General features: G+C 40.8%; 1 protein-coding gene across 3 annotated transcripts; it reads left to right on the top strand.

The window, feature by feature from the left end:
• Positions 1–64: 64 nt before the first annotated feature.
• On the top strand, positions 65–12,124 carry LOC128257643 (solute carrier family 12 member 1). Of its 3 annotated transcripts, XM_052988734.1 has the most exons (18): positions 65–348; positions 3,285–3,464; positions 3,988–4,102; positions 5,746–6,004; positions 6,090–6,343; positions 6,403–6,517; positions 6,575–6,717; positions 6,829–6,994; positions 7,074–7,216; positions 7,275–7,384; positions 7,589–7,724; positions 7,781–8,591; positions 8,750–8,809; positions 9,174–9,221; positions 9,859–9,956; positions 10,015–10,244; positions 10,904–11,139; positions 11,537–12,124. In XM_052988734.1, exons 1-18 carry the CDS (start codon positions 65–67, stop codon positions 11,779–11,781), a joined length of 3,633 nt encoding a protein of 1,210 aa, XP_052844694.1. In that variant the 3' UTR covers positions 11,782–12,124. The 3 variants fall into 3 exon arrangements, with proteins under 3 accessions (XP_052844694.1, XP_052844695.1, XP_052844696.1); XM_052988735.1 differs by lacking the exon at positions 9,174–9,221; XM_052988736.1 differs by lacking the exons at positions 8,750–8,809; positions 9,174–9,221.
• Positions 12,125–18,807: the final 6,683 nt, after the last annotated feature.

Raw genomic sequence — 18,807 nt, 5'->3', positions numbered from 1 at the left:
GACAACATCTTCCCGGGGCGAGGAGCCCGAAAAACAACCGGCGAACAAACAAACACAGGCCCAGATGTCGGACACAATCTCCTTCGAGTTGGGCTCGGCCGCCGACCGGCCCCCCAATAGGTTTCAAGTGAACCCGGTCAACGGCAACAGTCGCAAGTCACAGGGATCGGGTTCGGATGGCCCAGAATCAGGATCGGGGGTAGGAGCAGGAGCAGGAACAGGAGGAGCAGGACAGGATGGGACCCATGAAGTCTACCGGCGCCTTACGAACGCCGAGGGCGAGCTACTCGAGGACGACACATTCGATGCCACACAAATGCTCAACCAACACCAGCCCAGGCAGCAGAGGTGAGTCGAACGGGTCAAACGGCAGAGGCACGTACACTTAGAAACATCAGGGTGTTGCTGATAGATCGAAAATTGTAGTATGAAACAAACACAATCCCTTAATATTATAAATAATATATTTTGCACTTGTTAATTCTATATGTTCTACTTAAAGACTTAGGATATTTCTATTTATCTGAAGCATATTTCTCAGTACTATACCTCAATCTTTTTTTTCTTTTCCAATTTTAGCAGGGTTAAAAGTTTAGATGTAAAATTCCACTTAGTAAAACTTGCACCTAAATTTGTAGGTATTAACCTTTAAAATGGTTATTGTATGTATTTTCCATTAAAATGGGTTTTATAAAGCTCATTGCATTATTTATATTATTTATATATTTATATTTAGATTTTCTACTACAACTTCTACTTTCTTTGCCAACTCGATAAAGGTGTTAAAATATTAAAAAAAGAAATAATTTATTTATACATTTTCAACCTTCTCACAAATGTGACTTTTTATAACATAATTTAATAAGTATTAAGTAGTTACCCCATTTTTCTCTAAGTTTAGTCAGGGCTTAGAACGGTTGCGGCTTTTAAGGTCTCGTGCTAGCCGACCTTTTCCTTTGTGTATTGTGGCGGAGAATGTAAATTTTTTGAATATTTCATTTTCTGGTAATTGTTTAGTCTTTCATCAAACAAGGATTGCTTTTGTCGCCTCCTGTATTTTGTCCTCGCTTAACTATGGCGTTAACATTCCGACCATCTTCCATCCGGTCACGAAGGACGCCGTGCCAAAGAAAACACGGAATGCCTGAAAGCGTCTCGAGAATTACCGCTCCGGCAGGATGGGCCTTCGAATGAATTACCGTGTTAACAGGGCTCGAACTTGAATATTACTTGGCCAGAAAATGGGCAAAAATGCAGATGAGATTGATGTGAACTGGGCTGTGGAGTGCCAACATGCCAGCAGCTCAAAGAGTTGCCAGTTAATCATTCACGCCACATTTGCTGCAATTGCAATTTTCAGTCCATCGGCTTGTAGTGCAATCATTCAAAATTGATTAAACTTTGTTGAATTCCGTGGGCCGTGAAGCCAAGCCAACAATCGGAACACTCGCATCTATCAAGTAGCCAAGGTTGGCCGACCTGAGGCAGGTTCATCACTCGCCTATGGAAAGTTCAACACTCGCCTTCGAAAATCAAACAATGACTCCAATCACAGACCATAGTAATAACCATCACTTACGCTTGTGTTCCCAATTTTCAGTGGACAGCCAATTTGCATAGTCCTGGAAATGTCGACGGGGAATTGACAGGGATAGGGCATCCTTTGTCTCATTTTGCCAACTATAAAATGTTCGTTTCGATATGTCGCCGTCACTTTATGGCCATGTCTGCCCAAGTACCATTCAAGTTATGATAATGAGGCTTATGAAAATATTATAGCCCCGTTTATTGCTCCAGCCAGGAAGAAAACATCCTGTTAAGAGGAGACTGAGAAGCCAGGCAACGGAATTTCGATTACGAGGCAAGCGGTTACGTATAAAAACTCAGTTTAATCGGCTCAAATTGGCAGTGAGTTCTTGCATAAATTAATGATAAGCTTACTTAAGGGTCTTAAGGCCTTGAGTTTTAAGCGACTGCCTTCGCATCTTCAGATTGATAATTAATTCCTGAATTTTCCTCGGCTTTCCCCCCACCGTTGCCCCACAAATTAAATCAATCTCATTGACATACAATCGACTGGATCATCATTATGAGTGCGATTCACGTTCGCGGCTGCCAAGCAATACGAAAAGCCGAGCAGACAAGCCACCCATAAATTGCTCCACTGACAACGCAGCACATATCATATAAATATCTTGAGGCCATTGAGCAATGTCGTTTGGTAAATTGGAAGGAGCAGTCAGAGTTCCTAGCTCGACTGCAGGATACTTTTTCCTTTACCAGTTACCGGTATACCTTTTTATCTAAGAATTTGATACGACAAAAGGAAGGAACTTTTTAATACTTTTAAAGATTATAGAATTCGAATTCTGATTAAGCCGCTTAAGTGCAAAAAATGTTTTTTAAATATACATAATTAAAGCATGAGTTCTGATGAAGCATTTAATTTATGTTATGAGAATGTATTACTCATACGCAGTGTTGCCTTTTAGCTTGCAATATTTTTGCAGGCTTATATTAGTACTACATTTTAGAATATTTTTTTAATTTGTTTGCAAATTACCATTTAAATCCGGCTTATTTATTGCTATATTTTGTAGTTAATTATTAAAATTTTGCTTATGCAGCTTATAAGGTACTGTTTAAATGGGTCACTAATAATTAATATCTGAAAGTAAAATTTTGAACAAATTTAAAAATGTGTACCCGAAATACAACGAAAATGCGGCAGTTCTCATTAAAGTTTATGAACCATTTCGCTTGTTGTTGCGTTGAAATAATGGGTTTTCGAGGTCCTCTCGATTAGCGAGTGCAACCAGCAAGGTGTCAGGGTGTCAGAATGTCAGAATGTCAGGATGTCAGGCGCTCGCTCATGCAACACATTATCGACTAAAAACGGGGGAATGCCGGTTGAACGGCCTTCTATGCGCGTGGGCGTGTCCTGGGGCCGTCTGCTCTGTGGCAGACTGGCAGGAATCATCTGGGACACCGACACAATGGGCGGCAATCAGAAAGTGCAAGTTTGCGTTCGAGGGCGAGAGCTAACTAAATCGAAATAAATTCAATTGGATTTCGTTGAACTGAATTGGCCGATAATGAAACTTATTGAATCCTTGTTCACTGGGCGTTTCAAGTCGTTGATTGGCCTTTTAAATCTAATCCGAAACAAATCCTTTTGTTCAATTCCCAATTAAAGTGGCACCAATGGGCCACAAAGAGAGATAGAGAGTGTGATTTAAAAATAAGCAACAGCCTAATAGCCTGACTTTGTTTCCCCTTCGCAGGCAATCCATCAAAAGCAGTTTCCGCGACAAGGATAAACCGTCGAGGTTCAAGGACCTGCAGACGACGACCCGCTTCCAGGTGGACCCGCAAAATGAGGAGTCCGACGAATCGAACGATTCGCAGGAGGAGCGCGAGCTGCTGGACAACGAGTACGACACAAAATATGGTAAAAGTTTCCGGTCAGTTTGCAATGCTCCCACCCTTTTTACACAGAGAAAAAAGCTAATAACCATTGAAATAATATAGTTAATTTCTATACATATAATCATTTAACTTTTTTGGTTTTATTTAAAATCAATATTTGGATTTAATAATAATTCGACACAATTTTAAATATAATTTTAAAGTAGTAAACTATATTATGTGTATTAATATCACTAATACAGAAATAATTAATATTATACTTAGAAAAATCGTTTTAACGGTCGAAATTCCTAGAACTTTTCAAAACAATTTATAAACCTGTTTAAAAGTATGCAACATCTAATTTGGAGTGCGGAACACCAAAAGCTTTATTACATAAAACGAGGTTAATTAAGATTATTAAACTTATCTTTAATCATTCCTTAATTGTCGTTACTTTTATAATCGATTTAAAGTTGTATTATATATTTATGTAAAGTTTTGTTTCTGTATTTTTCTCTGTGTATTCTCTGCTTCGCTGTCGAATCTGCCAAATTAAACTCCCACGCTTTTCCACAGGCACTTTACGCGAGAGGCGTTACCACGTTTGGATAATTATCGTAACATGATGTCCATTCAGGCCGCCTACCGTCCAACGCTCGACGAGCTGCACAATGCCACGCTGACGGGCAAGGTGAGTCTTTCAACCCGCAGGGGATTCGGTAGACTAAATGAAAATTACCGCCTGGGTCATAAACACTACCGAGGACCCTTAGAGGCCACAAATTACATTTTCTCTGGACCCATAAAATGGCATTCACATGCCTTACGCGGTTGTCGTCGCAGTAAAAGTCAAATTTAAATTTACTCTTCGACGTCCCCACCAAATTCGAAAATAATTCAATACCCTTAACCCGTGATGTGACCCGGACCCGGCAGTGTCACTCGCTCGGCGGCAAGTGTCACCCCGGCTCGGAAAGAAAGAAAGACATTTGCAGGCACATGAGCGTGACTGCCAATGTTTGCCAGGAGTTAAAATAGGCGGTCGTTGGCACTGCAGGCTGGCAAATCCCTTGGAATTTACTTGTCAACTGCAATACTTGCGGTTGGGGTGCACACTTTACGTAAATGTATTCCCAAAATAGGAGAACTTCGGCAGACTTAACCGATTAAATTGGACTACGGAGCTGTTAAATCGGACAAGTCCATTGACTTTTCATTTGACTCCTAAGCCCTGGTTATGATTCATTTCGAAAAGTTTTCTATTCCAAAGACACTGTGCAGTGCCACCAATTGGTCCTAATTGATTTCCACACTTTTCAGACTAATTGCCGATGTTTTCGTTTCACAATTGGCTGAGCAAATGACTCAATAAGAGGGAAAATAAATTGCTTTTGGCTGCATACGAAGCCCATTGAGAAATTGATACATTGCACAATCACATTTCACAGACAGACATATACTAGTAATCCATTAGGCAATCACTTTTTACATTAGCTGGCACCCAGATAACTTGCCGTCCAATCCAAGATCTGCTTCTACTAATTAACTACGAAAGCGCGAAAGTACTGTGGACGGAGCTCTCTCAATGTCATTCGGACATCTTGTAATAATAAGCAATTAAGAAGGGGTCTCGTTAAAAGTGCAAAGTTCACGAGTTCAATTGGCGCAGTGGGTGTTGCGGTTTCGAGGGCGTATGATTAATCTATTAATAATGTTCACTGCGGGAGTGCGTCGGCTTGCCAGAATTCCTGGTAGCTGAAGTCATCCATGGTAGCTGAAGTCATCCATTTCCGATGGAGATCTTTATTCGTTTGACAAAGGGAAGGCCCTTTAAAATTCCATGTTACTTCGTGTCCTGAAATTATTAAGAAAAGAAAAGAAAAGAAAAGAAAAGACAGATATTTATTTAAGGTTGTGCGTCGAATCATTTATCAACACTAGACACCTTTATTGAAATTTTCTCAAGAACCCTCATCCCTTTGCACTAAGCGCCCACTTACACTCAGAGAAAATTCATATTTTGTATGAGAAAATTTGGTAGATAATTTTGTCCTACTGTTTTTAAATGGTTTTGTACCCATGATATAATTTTTATACTACTTTGAACAATTTGAAATTATGGAACTATGAAATATAGGGGCTTCTATGGAAATCACTTATAAGGGTGAAAAGTAGCTATATATTTTCAATCCGGTAGTCCAATATATAAATCACATAACATCTTTATGATGTATGTATTAAAATATTAGAATGTGTATTAGTCATGGGTGGGCATTTGATGATGCTATTTGCCCGTGTAAATTTACCAAGGTTTCGTTATCTGTACGCCCGCAGAACACGCACAGCTTGACGCGCAATCAGGACCCGGAGTCGGGCATCATGAACGGGGTCCTGAAATTCGGTTGGATCAAAGGTGTGCTCGTCCGCTGCCTGCTGAACATCTGGGGCGTGATGCTGTTCCTGCGCCTCAGCTGGGTGGTGGGTCAGGCGGGCATCATCGAGGGATTCCTATTAATACTGACAACGACTGCTGTCACGACCATCACGGCCTTGTCGATGTCGGCGATAAGCACTAATGGTGTCATCAAAGGAGGTGAGTTCATAGCCACACCGCTCCCGCCCTCGCCCCGCCTTCTTTGCGGTCGCTTTTAAATGGCTCTAAATGGTTTTGACGATAGGTGGCACATACTACATGATATCCCGCTCCTTGGGTCCCGAGTTCGGCGGCTCCATCGGTCTGATTTTCTCGCTGGCAAATGCGGTGGCGTGTGCCATGTATGTGGTCGGCTTCTGCGAATCCATGCTGGCCATGATGACGACCTTCGAGTGGGAAATCGTCGACGGCGGTGTTCAGGACGTGCGCATCATAGGTTGTATCACCATCCTGCTGCTGCTGATAATTGTGGTTGTCGGCATGGAATGGGAGGCAAAGGTGCGTGTGCATCCTAACGAGCAGTTATGCAGTTAATACCTCCCTTTCTGGTTAATTAGGCCCAAATCGGACTACTTATCATCCTGCTGGTGGCCATTGCTGACTTTGTCATTGGCAGTTTCATTGGACCCAAAAGCGATCTGGAACTTTCGAAGGGTTTCCAGGGCTATAATGGTGAGATAGGAAAATAATGGAACCTACTTGTTCTAAATTTTTTTTATTTCTTCACAGCAACTCTGTTTAAAAATAATCTATTTGCCGACTATCGTCAGGAGAAGGGTGGCGTTCAGCACGATTTTTTCTCAGTATTTGCCATTTTCTTCCCTGCGGCTACGGGCATTTTGGCTGGAGCTAATATCTCGGGAGATCTAAAGGTAATCATTATTAATACTAGTTTTATAAGTGGCTATGTAAATGTAAAGTTTCGAAAATTTTATAACACTTCCATATACAATTTTTTTTTATTAACGAATGTATATTTTTAGGATCCTCAAAAATCCATTCCCAAGGGCACGATTCTAGCCATTGTCATCACCACCGGAACCTATTTAATCATGGTCCTGCAGTGCGGAGCCACAGTGGCTCGTGATGCTACTGGCAATTTGTCTGATGTGGTTAATGGCTCCTTTGCCTTCCTCGACTGCCAGCCGGGTAAGGTTCTTTTTTAGTTACCAGCAATGCTTATTAACCTTGAAAATTAATTAAAATTTCAACACCTATCCCCCCTCAGGTGAATGCAGCTATGGTCTGCAGAATTCCTTCCAGGTAATTGAGTTGGTTTCCGGCTTCGGTCCTCTGATTTACGCCGGTTGCTATGCTGCCACACTTTCTTCTGCATTGGCCAGTTTGGTTTCCGCACCAAAGGTTTTCCAGGTACGCGATTCAACATGTTTGCATTGCGATTAAATTTATATTTAATACAATTTTTTAGGCTCTGTGCAAGGATGAACTGTACCCGAAGATTGTTTGGTTTGCCAAGGGTTACGGCAAGAACAATGAACCAGTTCGTGGCTATGTTCTAACTTTTATCATTGCATCCGCGTAAGTAGATGTGTATATATTATGTTCGCTAAAGAAAATGTGAGAATATGTGGGAAATTAAAAACTATTTATTTTTAAATGTAATATGAAGTGCATCTCCACAAAACCGAGCAAAAAAATAATTTTAGCTAAAGAAAAATTAATAATTTGTATTTTATTATTTAAAATTGAAATGATTTTAATCTTTAATCCACCTGTTTTCAGCTTCATATTGATCGGAGAACTGAATCTGATTGCGCCGCTCATATCGAACTTTTTCCTGGCCGCCTACATGCTGATCAACTTCAGTACCTTCCATGCCAGTCTGGCAAAACCAGTGGGCTGGCGACCAACCTTTAAGGTGGGCAGTAAGGCTAAATGTATCTATTTAATGTATTTAATTTCGTTGTGTTGTAGTATTTCAACATGTGGCTGAGCCTGCTGGGCGCCATTCTCTGCGTGGCCGTGATGTTCCTCATCTCGTGGGCCACCGCACTCATCACCTTTGTGGCGGTGCTGGCTCTGTACTTAATCGTGGCCTACCGGAAGCCGGATGTCAACTGGGGCTCCACCACACAGGCACAGACGTACAAGAATGCCCTGATGTCGGTGCAGCAGCTGAACAATGTGGAGGAGCACGTGAAGAACTATAGGCCGCAAATCCTGGTTCTTTCCGGCCTGCCCAACACTCGACCTGTCCTCGTGGACCTGGCTTATATGCTCACCAAGAACTTGTCTCTGCTCGTTTGTGGCCATGTGCTTCGGGGCTCGAGTTCTCAGAAATACAGGACAAATCTGCAGGAAAGGGCGTCCAATTGGTTCCGCAAGCATCGCGTTAAGGGCTTTTATGCATTGGTTGATGGTGAGGACTTCGAGTCGGGCACAAGGGCCCTAATGCAGGCCACGGGAATCGGAAAGCTAAAGCCAAACATTATCCTGATGGGCTACAAGACTGACTGGCAGACGTGCGATCGCAAGGAGTTGGTGCAGTACTTCAACGTGATGCACAAGGCGCTGGACATGTACCTTTCGGTGGCCATCCTGCGAGCTCCCCAGGGTCTGGACTGTTCGCTCCTGCTGGGTTCCCAGGATGGCTGGAAGCCCTCCTCCGAAGTGCCACGCACCCTGCAGCCAAACGAGAGTTCCGGCGACTTGCAGGCCGTGGACAGCCATGCCCGGAATGCTTTGGGCGGCAGCATTGACTCGCTCAGCAGGAATGTGTCGCAAGGTAAACAACAGGAATCTTGTACGAATCGAAGGAATAAATACCACAACCTAACTATTATTCTGCTTATATTTCGCATGTCTCTCTCTGTACCCCCAAACACGCACCTGTTTAACAACCCACCCAATTGCACCTTCTGCACCACAATTGCAATCACGTAGAGGACCGAAACCGCAACCAGTTGGTCCACAGCGAGCAGAACAGCCTGAAGATAGTTAAAAGTGAGTAGCATGCTCGGCGAAATGGTAATGGTCAAATGTAGGGTGGACCTACTGAAGATAACATTTAAACAAAAATAATGATTTGTGATTACCTCTGAGATTCCATATTTCAATATTTATTTATTTTTTAGTTTATTTTTTTAAATTAGTACTTTTTTTAACTTTATTAAATAGACTTTAAATATGCAAAAATTCTTTAATTAGGAGGTACAAATATCAAAAATGATCAATCAATCTTAAAAATGAACCTACTTATTACAATGCTTGAACCAAGCATAAGTCCACCCTAAATTCAGGCCGAAATATCAAATTTTCCGTAATTATATCGGTGTATCTTCGTGTCTTCTGGGAAATTGAACCGCAGTGCGCTTCAAGCAGAGCCTGCGGAGAATTCGCTCTTGGCCAGGTGCAGGTGAAGTTATGTTTTTGCTAAGATTGCGTATCTTAAGATACTTGAATGGAATGTGAAGTTGTTGTAGGCTGAGTAGGTAAATATGAATGAAATACAAGCAGATGAAACTCACACCGTCACCGAATCTCGCTACCACGCATGTCAGCTTCTGCATGTTGTCTTGACTCGCAATCAAGCCATTAAGCTTCCAGAAAATTAACGACATTTAACGACCAAACTAACCGGAATCAAAGGCCAAAACTTGGAGGTTGTACTTTGGTCCTTCTGGACCTGCGAACCCGTCGGCTGTTTACCATCTGTGCGCCTACGAAAACCTTTTCCGGCAATATGCGGGCCGAAAATTAATGCAATGCTCGTAAATTTGAATTTTAAATTGTGGCCGAACAATGTCCGACCAGGAGGATGCCGTCGGTGGGGAATTGGAAATTAGACTGGCCCACATGGTCGCAGCACGTGCCCAAAGGGGTCGGTTGTTTGTTTTGAATATATATGGTCTGAATATGGCATAACCGGTTGGGTTGCTGCTGCACTGTTTGTTGTCCGTGCATGTCCTGAATGAAGTTGTCTTGTTGTAGCCAAGTTTTTTGTTAGCTTATTTGTTGCTCTTGTTTAAAGTGAACTTATATTTCCCATTTAGCCTCCAGCACGAGCGACCTGTCATTCATTGCGGGCAATCAGGCGAAGGATGTCTCCGGCATGCCCGATCCGTTGGACGCAAAGTCAGCAAATCTTGTGGTAATTGGAAATATATTTAATAAACCATGCATTTGATTAGCTACTTTGCATCCTTCAGAACAACTCACTGCGCAAGTCGAAGCTGAAGCATGATGACCCATCTTCCCTCTACAAGGGTCCTGGTGGCACGGAGCTGCCAAAGGAGGTCCTTTCCGATCTCACCCTCTTCACCAGGAAGCGCAGCCACGCCGTCATCGATGTCTGGTGGCTCTACGACGACGGAGGACTCACTCTCCTGCTGCCGTACATCATCAGTACCCGGCGCACCTGGCAAACGTGCAAATTGAGGTGAGCATATCGCGAATTGCCGCGAAATTGTTATTGGCTTTATCGCTTGGCTTCTGGCTAACGAGGAACTTTGTGCAAGTAATTTTCACCAAGGGAATTTCCAGCCATGTGCTCGTCCGTCGAGAGCAGATTTGCTGATTGGGCCACGCTTAAAGGAAATATTTTGTTGAATTTTGTTTAATATCTCTCACTACGATTTTTCATAAAATACCTTTGCGTTGCAAAAGACTTGTTTTTTTTTGCCAAGCCAGCTATTGACTTATTAACCTTGTAATTGCGTTACTCATCCGAAAAATACAAGAACATCGTTGACTGTGTGTTTTTCTTAAACCGAAATGTTTTTAAAAATAGAAAATTAGGAACGAATGTTGGTTTTCTTTTGAAAATTTTCAGAAAAATAACGTAAAACATCTCCAAATAATATCTAAAAGTCAATTCTGTGAAAATTTAATAATTTTTTCTGCATTTTAGAAAGGGAAGAATGTAGTCAGTAGTTTTGTTTCAGTTCGTGGAATCAATTTGGCCTGACTGAGCTTGTGTATTAGTTTCGTGTTTTTCTCTGGAAATTTCACAATTTCGTGTGGAAATTCGCAATTGCAGCAATCAACTTTTGTTTCGTGTAGTAAATCCAAACATTTCGAAACATTTTTCTTTCGCAGGGTTTATGCTCTTGCCAACAAAAAAGCGGAGCTGGAGTTCGAGCAACGCTCCATGGCCAGTTTGTTATCCAAATTCCGGATCGACTACTCAGATCTGACATTAATTCCGGACATAACGAAGAAGCCGCTGGAGTCATCTACGCAATTCTTCAATGAGCTGATCAAGGACTTTGTGGTGGCCGAAAAGGAGGGCGAGAACGGAAGCAGCAGTCGGGCGACCCTTAATGAGGATGAGGGTGAGCTAAATAAATTATCTGTGTTTCCTTAAGATATTGATTTTAATTGAATAACTATCAGATTTAAAAATTCCCATACAAATATTTGATATTAATTATTTACTGCTCTTGCGGCTTAGTTTTCTAAACATTTTCAAAAATGCTTCACAGAAAGCATAATTTCAAGTATCAATTTAAAAATAACAAATCAACAAACACGTTTTGAATAATGTGAAGCTTATATTACAAAAGTAATATTTTTTTCGATTAGTATTAAGACCAAATTGATACGGAATATTATCGAAAAGAGTATAAGTTCTTGTCAATTAGTTTTCAATGTGCTTCAACTGCTAACTTAACATACAAGATTTTGGGGTCACAAACAAACTATTTATTTTGCTCAATTCTGCTTTTTTAGCCCTGATAACCGATGATGATATGCTGGCGGTGCAGGACAAGACGAATCGATACCTTCGCCTGCGGGAGTACCTGCGGGAGCAGTCGACCAAGTCGGATCTGGTGGTTATGACGCTGCCGATGCCCCGCAAGAACATCGTCTCGGCGCCGCTCTATATGGCCTGGCTGGAGAGCCTGAGCCGGGACATGCCACCATTCCTGTTCGTGCGCGGCAACCAGACCAGCGTGCTGACCTTCTACTCGTAGGATCAGGATCAGGATTAGGATCTGCAGTTCGGATGGGATCTATTGTATTCTACTTACACCTACCGACACCCACACACTCTCACCGTTATTGTTAGGCGAGCGAGTATTTTATCTCTTAGAAGTACCACCCATGTACATAAATTTAGGGACACCCCATGGAACGCACAGAGGCACTTTCAGCGGCGGAGGGATCGGGAATTGTCTGACGGCCCACTACAGCTGTTTCATATTATTTAACGAGAGGGCTGCCTCTCCCGGTCCATCTCGGCGTCGTCAATATTAACATTTGTCCTAGCTATCGAGTTTAAATCGTATTTAAATACAGTGCAAATAATTTTTAAAATCTCTTATTTATTTGGGTTTATACGGAGTTTGAGAGGTCCTACAAATAAGCATTACAAATCATCTTAAATCAGGAAATATTTTCTTATATCCTATTGAAGGATTTAAAAAAAAAATCATGTTAGGCCAATTTAAGACCAATTTTGAAAAGTACCGCATTATGATTTAGACAGCTTAAAGCCTCCTTGTTATATCGTAATCCATCAAATTATCGTCAAACATTTTCTGCCTTGTCAATTTAAGTGACTGTCTACTTCAATTTTAAACAGAGTAGGGTTCGCCTTTGAACATAATACTAGTTGCAACATGTTTGAGTTGGCTGGTGTTGGAACGCAAAAACTGTGAGTGGGATTATAGGTAAGTTTCGGACTTAAGCTGAATTAAATCTATCTTTAACATTAGTTTTATTAATATATTTGTTAGTTATACAAAAATGCATTTGGTAAGCCGTTATTTTCGAAAGAACCTTTTTATAAATTTAGATCTTAGTAGCTAAGCAACTACTGGACCTTATCAAATGTGTCAATTAGCTTTGCAAAACCTGGGGGTGCTATAAAAAATAATTTTTTTTTGCAACAGTGTATATGATTTGTCTCCTTCTTTGTGCCAGCCAACAAAAGATGGAGTTTGTACTATTTAAGCATGTAGAATGTTCCTAAAAGCTAAACAGCTAAACTTTTGAGCAAATTTTGCTTAACGAAACATATTTTCATCTCAAGAGCCAAATGGCGACTGCTTTTTATTAACATTGTGCGTCCAATTTGTTTCCTAATAGCCAATTAAATTTATCGAACACTAAACATTTTGTTCTGTGAGTCCTAAGACACATTTTCCGAGCCAATACATTATTTACAAATATGAAAATAAATTGCACGCAGGCGAAGACTAAATACTTTACACGGCTTTGAAGTCTACATCTGAGAGGATGTCTTGAGGGAGGGTATTCAATGTATCGGCCAGTTATAGTTCCACAAAAAGCCAACCAAGCTTACCGTGTGATGTCATAGAAACGCTGAAAGGACATGTTGCTGACTAGTGTTTTCCTTGTAGACAATCTATTCATATGTGCGCTCGTAACAACATGTCAGTTTATTTATTGTTTGGTTCATAGCCCCGCTATTAAACTATAATGAGTCTTTTCATTAAAGCCAAATATGACGACCACTTTCATTATTAATGATTGCCCCTCTAGTGGGCACTCAGGACTTTTTTTACTTCCTTTGGCCTTAGTACGTGTTCTATCCTTTAAGCTCTTTTATTTTTGGGGTTTTGTTCAGCCAAGTTTTATTGTCGCTCGGTGACTCTACGCAATTCGTTTTTGCCCTGCATTACATTGTTTATTTCTGGTGAAATATTAGGGCTTAACTTTATGTCTCCTTCGGTTGAGATGAGATGGGTACGACGTTTATTCGTTTTAAAATGCAAGTTGCACGGAGGCTTAGTAAATTGTTATAAACTGGCATAAAACGTCGCAATTGCGACATTAATATTAATGCCCTGCGTGGGCTTAATGCTGCGGAAATCGAATAGGGCATCAGGTCCTGCGGCGACTACTCCTTCGGCTTTTGTTATTTACCTGGGGGAACTTTTATGGCAGCATCGCGGAAGACTGTGGCTCAACTTAAATTGCATTCAGCGGCAGTCAATCGGTATTTCAATAAACGGCCATAAAGTACTTTACTATAGCCCCTGGTTTTAAGTGTTTCGTTTCGATTCGACCCCATAATCCACAGTCGAAGGTCACCGGCCAGGGAGATATCGGACTTGTTGATTTCTTGCTGTGTTTTTCTTGTACTCTAAGCGTGAAAACATAAATAAATATTTAACGAGTAAGCCATTGTCACCCGCACGAAACCACAAAGGAGCACAAATCGAAGAGTCGGAATGGCGTCCATCGGGTCTCAAGCGGCCAACAAACTCTTCGGGCCACACGTGGCCATTTTCGAGAACTTTGCACTTTGTCTTTAAAAGTAAACAACATCTGAACCCTCGACTGGGTGGGTACTTTTACATATGTATCGTTTTCTTTTGCTCTCGGCTAACTAGTGACTTGAATAATAACTTTTCCAACCATTTATCTTTTTCTTGAGCCAAAAAAAAAACATATTGTTTGCAGAGAACACAAAACCTAGACAAACACCAGTAACATTTTTTATAAATCACTTTTCTACTTGAGTCTGCAACTTTTTATATTTGACGAAAAGAGCAAACAACCAGATCCCTTTTTGACTGACACAATTCTTGTATTTTCCTTTATTTTTTCTCATATCCTGTTTTACTTTCTTTTTTGTGTCCAAAGTGCAGGTAAATGTGCATTAGAAAAATGTTTTTAAATCAGTTTTCTAGTTCTTTTTGAAGCGATTCGCGAAGAGGTAAACTTTTCCCTGTGACTGGAAAAAAATGTCTTTAAATCTTATTTCTTTTTCTTTTCAATAGGATTTGCAGGACACCCATTAATTTTTCTGCAAAGGAGACTTTTGCTGCATATTTGTGTTAGATGGTCTTCTGCAGTTAGTTGGTTTCGCCTCACAGCTTTACCTGCAGGCACCTTTAAACTACTTTTAAACAGCATATTATATCAGCTTTAATTAACAACGTCCTTCAGGGTGTTAAGGGTGCAAAATAATTTAACCAAGAGTTTTACTCAGAGGAATCCACTGCCACTTTATTTTTGATGAAAAATATTCACAACAATACAAATTAAAATCGTACTGTTAAAGATATTATATTAAATATTAAAAAATATGGTACAACGTTTATTTGGTTGATGTTTAAGCTGTAAGTAAAGATAAATGAAAAGAGCAAAGAAATTTTTGTTGTGAGTTTGCAATGCAAATACCACAGCTAGCTGTTCTTTTAAATGCAGAAGAAACACAATTTTTTTAAAAGGCAATTTTAAAATTTGGGAGAAATGGGTACGGCGACCTTGTTTTTCTTGCAACGTTGGAATTAAGATTGAAATTATCAGTGGGAACTACATATTTCATTAAGGCTACCTGCCTAAGCGGCGCACTGCTCATTGTCGTGTGCGTTGTTTAAATCAATTGGGCTTTTTGACAGAACAACAAATGAATTCGTGCGTCGCCAAGCGGTAATGTATGTGTTTTAGGTCGCAGGACCCAGAATACAGGACTCCTCTCAGGTCCTTGCCAGCCGATTAAGCACTTTACGTGCTGCAGTTAACGCTGGTGGCTGACGTGACGTCCCCGTACATCAAAACTAAGGTTTAGTCGGGCGTAACGGGGGGAAGTGCCACGAGGAGTAAAACTATGTTTTTTGATTGCCCGGACCTGTCAACACATTGCGGCCCCTAATAAGTTGCCTCCTGGCCGCAATGTGCCGATGGTCCTTTATAAGGTTACATCTGCAGGATGTCGAATGATGGAGATAGCTCACGCGAAAGGGAAACTAACAGGAAGTGGGACACGCATGACCTCTTTGCCCCAAAAAATGTACACAATTTTCTTTTTGCGCGACTGGGATGCTGATTGTGACAGCAAAAAACTCAGCTTCAATGAAAGCACACTTGTAGGTCCTGACGTTCTTTTTTAAAGGAGTTCAAATTTATTGAGAAAAATGTTTCGAATTAATGTATCAAATAAAAAGGTTTTAGCCTATTATTAAATGAATTTACTTTTCTTGTGCATAGCTTAAATTTATTTTTTGTGTTTCTGAAATATAAATAATTTTTTAGGAGAATTTTGTGGACGAAACACTAGTTTATTTAATAAAACTTTTTTTTAATTTAAGAACTAAATTTAAACTACTTTTGCAAGCAGATAACTTTATAACTTACATAATCCATAACCTATAGTGAAGATAAACCTAACGAGTTTAAAAAATTATAAAAATATTATTCAAATAGACATACGTAGTTTCCAAATGTTATTCTTTATTTGTTGTGGTAGCAGTTTTTTGCATGGCAATAAATTGCATAAATGAGCTCAGATGAAATTCTAGTAAAGCTCGTTTAATTTGTGGCTTTTTCAACCCTTTCTCCGCTTAATTTCCATGCTCACAAGTCTTAGAATGACTTTGTTCTCAGTGTTCGCGGATGTGTGTAGTTCGATGCGTGGGTGCTGTGTTGCTGGGGTAATGTGAAACAGCGTTGACGCGATGTGGCTGTCACTGTCTGTTTTATGAGATTCACGCTCGGAACACAGCAGTTCTCCTTCCTTTGCGCCCTCCTTGAAAATGGTCCATAAATCTCATCACATTTTCGTTGGCCCTCAAATTGAATGTGCGGTGCAGATGAACATTCTGAAGTGCGCCTGAGGGTGCGGAATTTGTTATTTGCTGCTCCTTCACTTTGTACTTTCGCAACAGAATGTCTTTCATTACTTTCAAATGAAAAGTTCGCCCAAGTTGTTCTCTCACATGCAGCTGATTCATTGATTATCGGCGTAAAATTACACATTTGCTTATCAAATAGCTATGCCAATAACTTTTCAGCGACATATTGGACTCCCTATTCCTCTTTCCTGGAGCGAAGTATAGGGCACTGAGGCGCCTTCCTGGAAATCCATTGTGTCTACGATGTCTGTCGCCTGGTTTTCCCATTGTTGTCAATTAGCTTGATAAGCCGCTTTCGAAAGTTATTAATGCCGTAATGACAGATTACGTCCCCAGTTAACGGCAGTAATTCTCCTCTGACAGTCTGATCGATAAGCCTTTTGCCTTGAAATTCTCACCACCACCTCAAACCATTTAACCAATTGAAAACAAATTGTTGTTGTGAAAATTCATTTAGAGCTAAATAACGCAAATAAAGGCAATTAAAATTCAATGATTTCTGTAACAGGGTGGGAAAATGCAAAGGAAAGTTATTTTGCTTTATTGAACTTTGAGTAAGCTAAATTTTATTTGTTCATTTGATGTACTTAAAAGTCAGACAGACAAATTTTCTTTATTAAAGTTCCCAGAAAGGCTTAGTTAGCTGCCTCAAAGTAGTTATTGAACGGTGTGTAACTATTAAAGCATAGTTAAAAGATGTTTGTATCAACTTAAGTGTTTTTTATGAACGGGCTATAGAATAAACAGGAGTACTGGAAAGTATACACAGGCAACTTAAGCCATTTATTTATAGATATTGACAGTAAAGGAGATAACAGAAATACATCAATGAAGAAGCTTTTCTGAAAGTGACTATTGAACTAAGAGGTAAAGTCTGGCAAAAGTTGGGAATTAATATACCCTTAAGTGACTGATAGATTAATGTCTGCACTCCACATGCACTTCAAATTCCTAGGGACTTACTCGCAGTTGTCAGGCTATTTCCGGCGATACCGTGTGCTCTTTGACCTACATCAATAATTCAGTTGTGGGCCCGACAACGGGAAAGCAATTAAAAACTGGCAGCACGCACATCCTGGCACTTTGGGACTTCGGAGGGGCGGTAGCCATAAAGCATAAATCACACGCACCAACAACACGTGCCCGCCGTAAAGGCAGCCCGCTTCCAGTTCGCAGTTGAGCTGTCAGCGGTACGGACCGGAAGTGGGCGGGGCTCTGGGCGGTGTAATTGCAAATTCCATGCCACGCACTCGAGTCCTAAATCAAACCGAATGCGAACCATTAATGTGACCGCAGTTGCATAAAATTATCACGCACCAACACGGGGTGAAAAGCGAATGGAATAGGGCTTTGAAAATGGAGGAAGCCTACCAAGTTCCGCTTCACAAAACTCCCGTGTCCATGGCCCGGGGTGTTTTAAAGAAAGGTACTACTCGGCGTATGTGCAATATTTTTTAATTAAAGAAAGCCTTGTGGCCTGGCAGTCTGAAAAGTTAGCGGAAAAACACACACAAATAAATATTGGCAATGACTTTTGAAAAGGCGCGCGAAACTTTTCGCGGAAAGTTTCCAATACTTTGGGCTGCTTTTAATTGGCACCCTCTGACTTGGCAAATTTCATTGAACAGCCTCTTAAACGATTTCGCCTACGGCAAATCGACGAAACACAAGCCTGCCAGCGAGGGGAAAAATTTGACTAAGTATATAATAAATATTTTAGCCCACGACAGTTGGCAACAGAATAATATGTTGGCTAAAATAAATTTGCATGAGCAAAAAAAAAAAAAAAACAAAAAACCGGGTCACAGGACAATCTCCTGCGGTCCTGATCCCAAGGATGCCCTAAAGTGACTCTTGACTCTCGACAGCAGCAAAAAAGTAATATAATGGAAAGCTACCCAAAGTTGGCCACTCAACATTGTTTCAGTTTTGTTTAATGTTCCCATTATGCGAGCAGATGACGAAAGTTTTTCGGGATATTATAAAATGCCCTGCAACTGCAGTAAATCAGTGGGTGAAAATGCAATAATTATCCAGAGACACTGGGACGAGTGTTTTGCATTATTAATCAACTCGTCATGGCAAGGACTTCCGAGAAAAGCCCATTTTGGCCAGTTGCCTCATCGCCTGCTTGTTTTTGTTGCTTTTTTCAGACATGGCTCACGTTTCTGCAGATGCGTGAATAAAGCACTAAACATTTTTAATGAAGCTTGAAATCGAATGCTCGTACTGGCGGACTTCCCCGGGGAACACTTTCACGCCAAACTCATCCAAACCCATCGTGTGTCACGTGTGGGCTTTAAAGAACCGAAGGGACGAGCTAACCGAAATGGCTGAGCGAGAATAAATTGTCGAGCTTATTTATAACGACTGGAATTTGTTGTGTTCGCG

This window comes from Drosophila gunungcola (assembly GCF_025200985.1).
Source record: "Drosophila gunungcola strain Sukarami chromosome 3L unlocalized genomic scaffold, Dgunungcola_SK_2 000002F, whole genome shotgun sequence".
Classification (NCBI taxonomy): domain Eukaryota; kingdom Metazoa; phylum Arthropoda; class Insecta; order Diptera; family Drosophilidae; genus Drosophila; species Drosophila gunungcola.
This window is presented reverse-complemented; position numbering and strand designations above follow the sequence as displayed.